Here is a 13,556-nt window from a genome sequence, read left to right as displayed (position 1 = left end):
TGGCCATCTTCCTGGAGGTTCCCAGCTAAGACATGAACCTGAGCTCGTGCTGAGGGAGAACTCCCATGAGGGTTTCTCTTAAGACTAACACAGATGGAGGGGCGCCTGGGTGGCTCAGTCGGTTAAGCATCTGCATTGGCTCAGGTCATGATCTCAGGGTCCTGGAATCGAGCCCCAAGTCAGGCTCCCTGCTCAGTGGACAGTCTGCTTCTCCCTCTACCCTCTGCCTCCTCCCCTCGCCCCCAGTCCCGCTCATGCTCTGTCTCTTTCTCTCTCAAATAAATAAATAAAATCTTACTTAAAAAAAAAATAGAGTGGAACCTTCACCTATAGCTTTTGCTCTGCATGCAAATGGAGAAAAAAGAGCCATCTTTTGCCTCCTTTTTTATTTTCCCTACTACAGAACCTGTTAACCTAGAAAGGAGAACTTCAGAGTTTGGAAAAATGCTGTTTTAGACGTAAGATACTGATTAGTTGGTTGGTTGGTTGGTGGGCTGGTTGGTTGGTTTATAGAGCTAGCCTAAACGTGATGCTGTAAATCTTGAGAATTGTAGAACCTGGGCAGACCTCAGTCAGAATTCTGTTTTGTGCGAAGGTTTCTACCACCCTCTCATGTCCCCTGCCCCAGCTTTCTATTGAAGTGTAGCATATATGTACAAAGTAAACAGCTCAATGAATTATCACATCAAATCAGCGCCCAGAAGACCCCACACGTGTTTCCCAGGGCTGCCCTATCAAAGTGCCACACACTAGGTGACTTAAAACAACAGAAATTTATTGTCTCTCAGCTCTGGAGGCTACAAGTCTGAAAGCAAGGTGTCATAGGGGAATCTCTCTCTGAAATCCATAGGGGAGTCCTTCCTTGCTTCTTGCTAGCTTCTGGTGGTTGGTGGACAGTCTTTGGCGTTGCTTGGGTTGTAGCTGCATCATTCCAGTCTCTGCTTCATTGTCACCTGGTGCCTTTTCTCTGTGCGTCTGTCTTCACATGGTTTTCTTCTGAGGACACCAGTCATTGGATTAGGACCACCCTACTCCAGTATGACTTCATCTTAACTAATTATATCTGTAATGACCCTGTTTCCAAAAAAAGGTCAGATTCTGAGGTACTGGGGTTAGGATTTCAACATATCTTTTTGGGGAGGGGGACATTTTGACTCAGACACCCCCATGTTCTATCCCAATCAGTTCACCTTCCTCCTTCAACCACAGCTTTGTAAATAATAACATCCCACCAAATCAGGGGTAATAAGCAAGGAGATAATGACATAGACATTCAGTAACAATCCATATGTTCTGCCTGGACATATGCATGAAATTTTGGCTTTTTTTGGCCCTGCCTGTACATAGTGATTTTGATTCTATTAATTACTGTACCTGAATCAACAGACACAATATTAACATGCAGAGTCTCTCCACTTCTGCACCCAGAAGTTTCTCCTATAACTTTCAGTCAACCTATTTATATTTTAGTACTGTTACTCTTCTACATGACCTTACAGTGATTCCCCCCCCCCCCCAAGTAATTGTTTACAGAAAACCTTCAAGAACTGTTTTTAACAATGAGCATTGCTTGGGGAAGGGGTGTCTGGGTGGTGTAGTTGGTTAAATGTTCAACTCTTGGTTTCATCTCAGGTCATGATCTCGGGGTCCTGTGATCAAAGCCCTGCATCAGGCTCTCTCCTTCCCTCCCTCAGCCCCTCCTACTTGTGCTGTCTCTCCTTCTCTCTCTAAAATAAATAAATAAAATCTTAAAAAAATAATAATAAGAGCATTGTTGGGGCACCTGGCTGGCTCAGTCGGCAGAGCATGCAACTCTAGATCTCGGAGTTGTAAGTTTGAGTCCCACATTGAGTGTAGAGATTACTCAAAAGTAAATAAACTTAAAATAAAAATAAAAATGAGCATTGCTTATCTAGCCAACATGGATGGAGCTAGAGGGTATAATGCTAAGTGAAATAAGTCAGTCAGAGAAAAGACAAATACTGATGTTACACTCATATGTGGAACTGAAGAAACAAAACAAATAAATTAGAGATAAAAAAAAAAAAGAGAGAGAGATCTTAAATACAGAGAACAAGCTGGTGGCTGCCAGAAGGGAGGTGGGTGAGAGGATGGATGAAGTAGGTGAAGGGGTAGAGTACACTGATGAGCACTGAGTATGTATCATTATGTTGTACACCTGATACTGTAACTGTTGATCATACTTGAATTTTTTAAAATCTAAGATAACATAAAATCAGTATTGCTGAAAACACATTTTTATATTACAGTCCTAGTTTCATGCCCTTGGAGACCTCCTGTAGTGTTGTTTTTGTTTGGTCTGTCAAAATAGTATATTCTTAAAGTGTCCCTCCCATAAAATGAACTGATCTGTTACCACATCTTCCCAAAGTTTTATCTTCTCTACCTAAGAAACAGCAAGAGGATTTATACCGATTGCCACAAGTGTAAATTTAATAAGATCAAAAATAATTTAAATTTTAAGAGCATTCAGGAAAAAAAGTGAAGAATTTTATAAACAAGAAGGCTTTTTTTTCCTTAAAAAAAAAAAAAAATACCGTTAAAGTTTTAGGTTTGTATATTTTTTCTAAATGATTCCAAAAACAGCCCAGCTGGTTTGAATAAAGATTAAAAAAAACAAAAAGCCTTACAAACTAATGATTATAAACCTTTGCAGCTAGATTGTTTGACCAGTGAGTGAACAGAGGCTCAGAAGCATTTCTGTGACTTGCCCAAGCTCACACAGTAAGAGACACCCAGGGCCAACCAGCTATTGAACAAAACTCAAAGCAACCAAGACTTTCATTTTTAGGTGGTGATGTTTTAAGTTCTAATCTTAGGAAGAAATGCTGTTAGTCCTTAGGTCAAATTAACTATAAAAATGATCTATTTTGATCTGATCTAAGAAGACAGGAGTTCCCATGTCAAACACAAAAGAGATACAGAGGGGTCAGAATTCTTTTGATTACCATGTAATTGCTGCCTGATTTCAAGTACTGTCCAAAACAACTGGAAGATGCAGTGTGTAGGTAGCTGTGAAAGCAATTTTAAGGCAGATTTTTATTTGCACTGCAGATACACTTCACCAGTCTTCTCACTTCCCATAAAACATTTTATATCAAAGGTAATTTAAAAACTTTTTTAAATTTATGTTTGTGAGGAGGATAAGCCAGTAACTAACATGTCAAACTTGCTCCTTGGTGCCATATTGAGTCCCAGAAATGACCTGGCATTATGAGAGATTCTTCTTCAAAAGGACTAATGAATACAGTAATGTTTTCTTTCTTTCTTTTTCTAGCCAAGGACCCTTGTCATCCATTAGAGCGGTAATCAAGAGATGTAAGTTTGTTTTTTCCTGCTCTGTATTTTCCTCTGTGATATTTTAAATGATGGTTTAGGTTTCCAGCAAGTGATTGTATTTGATGAATCTTACAAAGAATCCAACAAAAGCTTCTCTCTTCTCCTAAGGAATAATAAACTGTTTCAGACAAGTAGTTAGGTTTTCAGCTTTCTTTTCAACTTTCATTTATTGATAAGCCCATTGCTCAGAATGTTTTTCTGTTACAGAACTATTTTTAAAAATGTGGATTATCTGGTCAATTTTTATGATCTAATATAAATTTACCATTTTCTATAGGTGGAGACATCTGATGGGTGTAAAAAAATATCAAACCCTGTCCTTTTTGATTCATTTGTTTCCACTGTGTTTTTATTTAACTGTATAAACACCTGTGGAGATTGGCTCACTTCCATATACAAGTGCCATAATAGAATCCTGTCGAAAATGGTGCATTCATACTTTCAGCCTTACCTCTTGGTTAAAGTTTTACCAAGCCTCTTGGTGAGAACTTGCTCTTGGTGCAGAATTTTAACATTGTTTTTAACAAAAGTCTGCCAAGTTCCCTTCAGTTTTAGGGAAACTAAACAGAACATGGATTACCTGTTTTAAACAAAGATAAGGAGGGGATTTTTTTTTTTAAGCCAGCAAAATGAATTTGTTCAAGAATAGCAGAGAATTGCAATCTGGGACAAGCAAGCTACACCAAAACCAGAGGCAAGTCTGCAGAACAGAAGAGAGGAACATTGTTTTAGAAAGAAAAGGGGGAGTGGGAAGACTGTTACAAACAAAAAGCCCGTTGGAGTAAACAGGGGAGTTCAGAATATAGTGGCTTCTCACCGGTTGAGTTGTGACAGTCTCTCATTGGCTGGGATTTTGCTGGGGGAGAAGGAAATCCCTTCTTCCTCCTGAAGGCATAGTAAGGTAGTGTCTGCTGAACTCCATCTCTTCCTGTTGGATTTGCAACTGGGGACGCGTGGTAGAGCGTGAGAGCTCCCCCTGCCAGCCTCACAACTCCATTCGAAATGAGGTTTCTGATAAGGAAGGGATTTTAGATGTTCTTTGCATTATTTGAGCTGAGGTCTCCACCCTGAGGAGACTATATCCTATTTTTAGAAACCTAGTTTGTAATATTTAGTATAAATTTAGGATATCCACAGATTGTGAAGAGCATGCATTTGCACCATGACAATGGAAATTTTGTAAGGTGGCAATACAGACGGATAGTCCACATTTCCCACATCTTATTTTTGTTGGTGGTGGTTTATAAAGATGTGGGACTGCTGTAGTATGTGCTGAAGGGAGTTCAGGTATGAAAATGAAAAATCGATGCCTTAGAGCCCTTTGAGGGTGGTGTGTGGAGAAGATGGGACAGAATTTAAAAAAGAAAAGTAGGGCTGCAATTTAGGCAAGAATTTTTTGCTGGAGGTATAATTTGGGGTAGTCAAGGTGGTCATGGTTATAGGCAAAACCTGTGAGTAGCTAAACTCTTAAAGAGAAAACATGGAGGCCAGAGAAGATGACAAAGGACAGAATCTTGGGAAGTACTGCTGTCTGAGGCCAGGCTCTGCCTTTAGGGTGCCGTAGGGCAAAAGGTGAATGACCCAAAGAATTCGGCCCTGTGGAGGAGAGACTGAGTCCTGTTGGCTGACTACTTCTTGGGTTTTAGGACCTCTTTGTTGGGGACTGTAATTTGTACCTGACTTCCCGTAGATCCTCTAGGATGGATCTTCCTTTTACCTGGAGGCCCTTGCGCCAGGCAAGGCTTTAGGAGAAGGCAGCTAAGGTGGAGTGGGCCAAAAAAGGCTGAAAAATAATGATCAGAAAACTGGAAAAACCAGGAGACAGCTGTGCGTTAGAGGTTAAGGGGGGAAGGTTTTTTGAAAGAATAAGTGAACCACAAGTAGCTCTTAATGCTGCAGCAAGGACAAGCCAAAGTGGCTGAAAATAAGTCATCATATGTGGTCCTTAGGAGGCCAGCGGTGACCTGAGAGAGCAGTTTCAGTAGAACATTGACATTGGAAGCCACACTTCAATTTCGATAATGAATGGAGTATGTGGAAGTCGGGACAGCTGGGGTAGGCTACTTTTCTATGATATTTGGTGGTAAACAGAAGAAGGAAGGGCTGAGAAGTATCAGACAGAGAGGAGATTGGAACATGACTGTTCATGATGAAGAAGCTTGGAGACATTTGTAGGCAGTGGGGAAGGAATTCGTGGCGAGGTCAGACTGATCCATGAGAAGGGGAATCTGATGAAGTAGGGCCCTAGCAGAGAGGAAGGAGATGAAACAACGGGAAAACTTGCTTTGAGGTAAAAAAACAAAAACTAACTCAGTAGTCTTTTAATTCTTATTTATCAGTTATTTTGCATACACTCAAAGAAGTATTTGTGAGTTGTATTATTCCTGGATGTTTAGGCAACAAGGCTAGACATCCTCATGTGATGCCGTGTGTAACTACAGAATGAAGAATAATTGTGTCCTCCCCTTCTCTTTTGCGCTTTTTGCCCATTCTGTAAGAAAAAGTTGTAAACAATTTTTGGCCTACCCAACCCAGTGAAATGTTTGTTTTACTGTCCCATACTTAGTCATCTTTCTCTGTCAAGGAGAAAGACTTCATCACATTTTTTTAAGCAATATTCCTTTACTGGTTATATTTTAAATTCTTCCATAATGATACTGGTTCCAGTCAAGCCTTAAGGTCCTTCTTTTTGCATTCTTGTGAGCCTTAAATATTATGGGTAAAGATCTTGACGGTATTATAATTGGATATACCTGGAATTTCATGCTTTTCCTTTCATTAACTTTTTAAGAGAAAATTATTCTCTGAAATTCAGTTTTAGCTATTATTCATTGCCTACGGTGAGTCAGGAAAGGCTCACATACGGTATAAGACAGTGCTCTGCATGGTAGATGTTAACCCCATCTTACAGATGGTAGGGGCACTGAGTCTCAGAAAGATGAAATGGCTTCACAAGGTAGATCTGAAATGTGAATCTAGACTGCGTGACTACAAGGTCATTGTGCTTTCAACTCCACAGATGTTCTTGTTATCATGTCCAACACATCTAACTCCTATCCCGTCTCAAGCAAATGTTAGTGGGTTATTTTTATTATTGTGATTTTCATTGGCAAAGTGGTACTATAGCAAGGATGCTTATAATAATCCTTCTGTGTGTTTATTTCATCTGATCATTTAATCAATCATTTTGAATTATTTAGAATCAGGATTAGTATCCAGCTCTCTTGGCTGCACGAGGAGTTAAACTGCTTCAAGGAAAATAGGCTGTATGACTTGGGATAATTCATTTAATGTCTCTGTGTCCCATCCAAGTCATCTGTAAGGTTGGAGTAGGACGATCACCGAGCATCCTTCCGTGCTTATGATCCTGTTGGAATTTAGGAGGATTCTTTATTCGTGCTAATATTGCAAATCCAGATCTCGGTCTTTTATAAACAGCTGAATATGAATTTATTTTGTATTTAGAATTTAACCGTATGAACTAGACAAGTTTGAAAATAATTCTGTGGAATGATAGGATAACTTCTAACTGTGGCCTTAATCCAAAATGCACAAAAGACTAGCTAGCAATTTGTGACGGGGGTTAGTAAAAGGAACATGTTGGTCTGTATGAGTACCGGTGGCAAATTCGATCGTCTTGGCAACAACTACACCAAATCTGTTTGATCTGGGAAAGTGAGAATGAGAGGAAGTGGACAGTTGAGAAATTAGAGGAGTGTGAGATGCTGTATGAAGATCTCATGTATTTCTCGCTACTAAACTTGTTCAACACTGACAAAAAAGAGCCGGTCATTCTATAAGGATCAAGAGAGAGAAGAGATTTTTTCATAGATGAGTGAATGTGAAGGAAGAAAGATTCAAAGCAGGAGACAGGAAAGCAGTGATTCTCAAAGGACGTGGAGGAGATCCACAAGTCAGGTTGGGAGACCTTCTCCCCCTCTTTTGCTGCCTCCAGGACGGCAGTACGCCTTTGCTGACCAGGCGCTCCTGCTGCTAACCACCTCCGGTGTGAAGGGGCAGGATTGAGTGAAAAGCTGCTGATTTACGAGAATGTAAATTGACTACCGGATTCCCTTTTAAGTACTGTATTCATACTTCAAAATTAATCCCTATTGAAGTAGCAAAGTGATTTTGCAAAATAGTTTTTAGGTTTTGGGGGATTTTTTTTTTTTGCAACGTTGTTAAAAACTGTAGTTGAATTTGTTTTTACTGGGGTTACGTGGGTGAATGTCCCGGTCTGTACAGGTGTTTCCTTGCCACAGCTGATTTCTTTACTCTCTGAAACTGTGCTGTATCGACTTTCCTTTTCTGTCGACGTGTGCAGATTGGGCAAGAACAGCGGCATGGCAGGGCAGTCTTGTTCCTGAATTCCTTTTAAAACATAGGCAGCTGGTTCGCTCTTTTTTTTTCTCCCTTTCCTCTTCTATAACCCCTTCTTTTTTTCCCTTAGCACTCATGAATAGTGCACAGCAAAAATGCCCCGTGGAAGAGGTATGTTTGTGGCAATGACATGATATCTTTTTAACAGTGTTGTGTCTGCTGATTCTGGCTGTTGTGATGGCGGTGACGTGATTGTAGCCTTTCTCTGACTTAATGAGACCATTCTTACGAATCAGATGCACCACTCACAGCTTGAGCCTCTCTGTCCTCTTTTATTCCAGGAGACACAATGCACCTCCGCTTGGTTTAGCTCTCGATAAAAACGTTACAGTCCAGTCGGCTAACAGTATGAATACAGGACTCCTGGTAGACCAACCCAGCGTAGGTTCAGCTCCCACCGCTCCAGCTCCAGCCTGGGTTTCATTGCCACCTCCCGCCTCCACGCCGGCATCCCAGCTTTGGCGGCCTCCGTATTCGGAGAGAATCCGAAATTAATAGTAGGAAGAAAGAAAAGATTCATACTGTCGGCCTTCTCAGGCCAGAAGGATTGAAAAAGTAGAGTACTAGAGAGAGGTGAAGGCAACTGGTAGAAATAGTTTGTATCCGAAACAATTCCCCTTTGTATGCATATCTTTTTTTTTTTTTTTAAAGATTTTATTTATTCGACAGAGATAGAGACAGCCAGTGAGAGAGGGAACACAAGCAGGGGGAGTGGGAGAGGAAGAAGCAGGCTCACAGGGAGGAGCCTGATGTGGGGCTCGATCCCATAACGCGGGGATCACGCCCTGAGCCGAAGGCAGACGCTTAACCGCTGTGCCACCCAGGCACCCCCTTTGTATGCATATCTTGAAGATACTCTTTTTTTTTTTGAGGAAGAAGCAGGCTCATAGCAGAAGAGCCTGATGTGGGGCTCGATCCCTGATCGCCGGGATCACGCCCTGAGCCGAAGGCAGACGCTTAACCGCTGTGCCACCCAGGCGCCCCTGAAGATACTCTTAAAGGAATTGTTAGAATGTGCTTCTTGAAAATAGGAATAATATTCTCCATTTACATGTATGTAATATGTGACACCATATGTGACATTTTCCAGATCATATGACTGCAAATTTGGAAGAAGTTTGAACCATCTAGCCTCTTGAGTTTGAGGCTTGAAGGAAAAGTCGGTGCTGCATATACAGTAATATGTGCTATAAACATGTTGATAAGAGTGTTGTGAACAGTTTTTGCATTTATTATCCTTGAATTTAATAAAAGAACTTAAAGGTTGCAAAATTCCAGAAAAATTAGAAAATAGATGAAAATTGGACCCCTTTCACTTTCTAAACAAACATTGCAAAAGTACAGTCATATGGATTAGAACAGATATTTAATTTTGTTCTGCCCATTGTAATTTCATTTCATTGTTGTAATGCTCTTACCAGGCAATTTGTATTTAATAGTTGTCTTCTTTTCTCTTTTCATTCTTCAAATTATTTTCAGAACCATGGAAATGTGCTTTGGGGAGTTTTTGAAATCTATGTTCTCTTATGCAATTCAAATATATAACTAAAATTAATTTTATGCCATGTAAAAAGATCAGTTTGATTTGCTTTTCTACTTACGGATGTTAAAATTCATACATCCTCTGTGATTTCAAGTATAAGCTAACTTTTTCCAATAATGTACCCTATAAAAATTTAAACCTTTATTGAATGTACTGATTTTGTATTATACCAGTTTATTCTTTCTCCTGTAGCTTCTCGGACTTCTTTTCAGAGCGAGCTTCATCGAGAAAGGAGGTATGGTTATAACAGAGGTCATATATTCTGCTAATAATGAAACCAAAGTGTGTTATCAGTTACCAAGTTAAATATTTCTCTTTCATAAGCAGTGTATTACATAAGCAGTGGTCTGCCTCATCAGTACATTTCCTGAATTAATCTGTAAGTTTGAATGATGAAAATTTTGGAGGGAGAAGAAGCAATACAAGCCTCAAAATGTTCTTTTGGCAATAATTATTTACTTAAGTTAGTTTTTTAAATGTTTATGAAGCCACTGCTATATGTAAAGCATTGTTGCAACTGCTTCAAGGAATTGCTCAAAGAAATGCTTTGTACCTCCTAGCTGCTTAGTAAATGTTGCATAGATAAATGGATGACAAGAAAGAAAATTGCATGGAAGAGTAAGGAGAGGAAAATGAGCTGGGATGGATGGATAGCTGAATGGATAAATGGCTGGATGGCTGGTTGGAGGGAAGGAGGGTGGAGGGAGGGGAGAGTCACTGGATAGATAAGAACCAGTAGACAGACAGACAGATGGTAGAGTGGATAGAATCATGGATAGGTGGATAAATAGATAGATGGATTTTTATAAGACATGGTCCCTGCTTTCATATTTCTTACAGGGTAGTATAGAATAATGAAGAACGAGGATTTTAGAGTCAAACATACCTGAGTTCAAATTTTCACTTCACTGCCTTCTCACTGTGTGGCCTTGGGCAAGCTGCTTAACCTTCTCTTAGCTTCTGTATCCCCATCTTTAAAATGTTGCTAATCGGGGGCCATGGCTAGCTCAGTTGGTACAGCATGCGACTCTTGATCTCGGGGTTGTAAGTTTGAGCCCCATGTTGGGTACAGAGATGACCTAAAAATAAAATCTTTAAAGAAAAATGTTGCCAGTCATACCTATCTCAAGGCTGTCATAAGGATTACTGCATGCATAGTGCTTAATATTTATTAGCTAGTAACTCTTACTTTTTAGACAAAAGCTTTAAGCAGAGGTTTTTAGGTAATGCAATTCAGATGCAATCAATAAGCAGGTTGTACTGTTTCATGAGCTAGCACGAGAATGCGTGAATATGCCCAGGTTTGAAAATAGCAGTGCTTTTTTATTTTTATTTTCTGGAGAGTGCTAGAGAAGGGCAGGGTGAATGTCATCATCCCTGTTTGTTAGATGGGAAAACTGAGGCTCAGAGAGGCTGATTGTTTGCTCAGGGTCACACGGTTGGTGTTTGTTAGGAAATGAGGTTAAATATAAAGTCTAAACATGAGAATGTAGAATCAGATTAAGAAAATGATGAAAGGAGCCGTGCCTGAATCACTGTGGCTCCTCGATATTAAAGGTTAATTATCGAATTCCTATACTGCACTGACCAGGAGCACAGACACACATACCAGGGTCTAGAAGTGAACATGCAAACTCTAAACACTTAGAGATGACTTTGAATTGGGGCGGGGGTTGGGTGAGGAGGAAGAGGATATTCTTACGTGGTATCATGTCAGAGTATATCATTTATAATGGCAGACAACGAAACAGTTGTATTTGACTAGTAATACTTTCTGCCTTACCGTGTATTATTTATGGTGGTGGTACAGGCTGGATAGCAGAGCCCTGGAATGAAGAGATTGTGTGGGCCTTACTTAGCCCTTACCCTTATCAACCAAGGCAGGGCTTAAGTGTGCTCGAGGTCCATCCCTAACTTTGAGCCCCAGAGTCCTGGAAGATGACTGTCATTTGCTCCCCGGATAGCCTAGGCCAGACAGGTCATTTCTAGGACTAGGGCAGTTCTCACGTAACTTTTTTGGGGCAGTGGTGGTTTTCACAAATCTTCGAACGTTTGCAGATAGACGATAGCTTGTTACCAACCTGCAAACCCTCACTGAGGTCTTGTCTGCTAGGCGCCCAGAGATCACCATCGTGGCAGCTGAGCCCCTGAGGCCCTCCTCGTGGTTTCCAGGAGCCCCGCCCCCGGGACTGGGATTTCCGCCATCTTCTGCAGCAGGCCCTTGGAGGCCCAGTGAGCTGGTTCCTGCTGAGGTAAATAAATATCTATATTATCTCTTTGCATTTTATTTTTAAAAGGTAAGTTCAAAGGTAAGAAGAGCGAGACTGTTAATACTTCGGCTCTTGTCTATAGATGTCTAAAATCTTCATTCTTTATTTTGCAGCTCCCACCATCTTATGAACAAGTCATAAAAGAAATCAACCAAGTTCAAGTTAATACTACGAATAATAATAATGCTGCTGCCACTCCAAGGCACACAATTACTTCTGCAACTCAGACTGACTTTACAGAAGAAATAGCCAACCATCTGCCTCAAAGTGGTGCAAGTAATTTGTCTCCCCTAATTCTGACCTAGTTCTAGGGAAGTAATCAGTAGGCTTCTAGCCTTTAAAATAATTTGCGACTTGTGCATAATTCATTGAGCTCAGCTTCCCAGTCAGTGTGATCACTGTGTGCTTCCTTTATTTTGGTTTGCTGTGATTATTACAATAAGTCATTCTCATGAGCTGCAACCCCCGTTCTGGGGCTCACCCCAGTTCATATCGCAAAACCATCATCCTTTTAACCATGGTTGTATTACTGCCGTTCCCCTTTATTCCCATGGAGAAGGATGTTATATTTAGCAACTTAAACTTGATAGAGTGTAAAAGGTGGTGGTTCTGTTAGGCTTTTAAAAAGCATTTTTTTCACATAACAGAGATGAGAGTAAGTTACTTTAGAAAAGTAAAGCGAGCAGTGTTGGAATTCTGACGAGTGGGAAAGGGTTCTTGTGCTAAGTCTGCTGGGACTCAAGAATTTAATGGTGTTTTAAAAATATTATGTAATGAATATTTCTCTTATGAATAAACACAACTTGAAGAACACTCCTGTGAGAAGCTGAGAGTAAACATTTCCCCATTGATTTTGGAATTACTTTTTACTAATTAAGGAAACCAAGATCTCTTGATATTCTACATGTATATTTTAACAGTCTGTGTATCTTCTATTTTTTTTTCTTTTAAATTACAATGTTGCAACTTCTGTCTGTGGGTTTTGGTCTTGTCAGCACTACAGGCACCTCTCAAGCCTCTCCAGCCTTCCCCGGCGGTCTCAGCCAGTGATCTTCCAACAAATGTGGCACCTTTAATAGTCTTTGATATTTCTGAAGAACAGAATTGTCCAGAGAACTCCAGCGCTACAAGATGTCCAGTGCCAAGGCCAAGATCAAAAGCCAACCTCAGACCAGTAGCCAGAGACAGTCATATTAAAGAGCAAAATCGCCAGAAAACCAGTCCCGCGGTCACAGAGAAGGAGTCCTCGCTGAGCCAGCCTCAGTCTTTGTTGGACAGTACCATCGACCTGGATAGTCAGGCAGTGATGAACATTATGAACACAGAACGAAGCCAAAATAGTGTCGTTTCAAGAATCAAAGCATTTGAAGGTCAGACAAATAAAGAAACCTCGGGACTGCCCTCGAAACCAGAAATTGCTCCCCGCACATTCCCCCCCAGGCCTGCTGTTCCCTCAGGGAAACCCTCAGTGGCTCCCAAGCCAGCTGCCAACAGAGCTTCTGGAGAGTGGGACTCCTGGACTGAAACCAGACTCAAGGTGGCCTCTAGGGAAGGGCTCACCCCGCACTCTCCACTGCAAGAAGTAGGGAGCATCCCAGTAACCAAACCAGAATTGCCAAAGAAACCAAATGCTGGCCTTACACGAAGTGTTAATCCTGAGATTCTGGGAGGAGGGCCCGTGGCTGAGAGCCCTGACGGTGGGAAGAAAGTCCCAACTCCTGCTCCTCGGCCTCTGTTGCCGAAGAAATCGGTTTCCTTAGAAAACCCCAACTCTGCAGCTTTGCTGAAACCAGTCACCGTTCCTCCCCGACTCTCAGTGGCGTCACAGGCCAAAGCATTCAGGTCACTGGGAGAAGGAATCCCGGCCAACTCCCCAGCTCCAGCTCTGCAAAGCAAGCCCACCGGGGACATTGACCTCATCAGTTTTGATGATGATGTTTTACCCACCCCAGCTGGGAACCTGGTTGAAGAATCTGTTGGTTCAGAGATGGTTCTGGGTGAGT

The 13,556-nt window shown here is 41.1% G+C and overlaps 1 protein-coding gene across 4 annotated transcripts in view; it reads left to right on the top strand.

Moving 5' to 3' along the window:
- Nucleotides 1–13,556, top strand: part of SH3D19 (SH3 domain containing 19) — a 170,335-nt gene that overhangs the window by 114,487 nt on the left and 42,292 nt on the right. For 3 of the 4 annotated variants that reach the window (XM_040626353.1, XM_040626355.1, XM_040626352.1), the window contains exons 2-6: nt 3,299–3,339; nt 9,476–9,518; nt 11,397–11,535; nt 11,667–11,829; nt 12,549–13,550. In XM_040626353.1, the coding sequence (XP_040482287.1) occupies nt 12,860–13,550 (691 nt within the window). In that variant the 5' untranslated portion in view covers nt 3,299–3,339; nt 9,476–9,518; nt 11,397–11,535; nt 11,667–11,829; nt 12,549–12,859. The remainder of the gene's footprint in view (nt 1–3,298; nt 3,340–9,475; nt 9,519–11,396; nt 11,536–11,666; nt 11,830–12,548; nt 13,551–13,556) is intronic. The other variant, XM_040626354.1, reaches the window with a different exon arrangement.

The sequence above is a fragment of the Ursus maritimus genome, unplaced genomic scaffold (assembly GCF_017311325.1).
Source record: "Ursus maritimus isolate PB19 unplaced genomic scaffold, ASM1731132v1 scaffold_11, whole genome shotgun sequence".
NCBI classification, from domain to species: Eukaryota; Metazoa; Chordata; class Mammalia; order Carnivora; family Ursidae; genus Ursus; species Ursus maritimus.
This window is presented reverse-complemented; position numbering and strand designations above follow the sequence as displayed.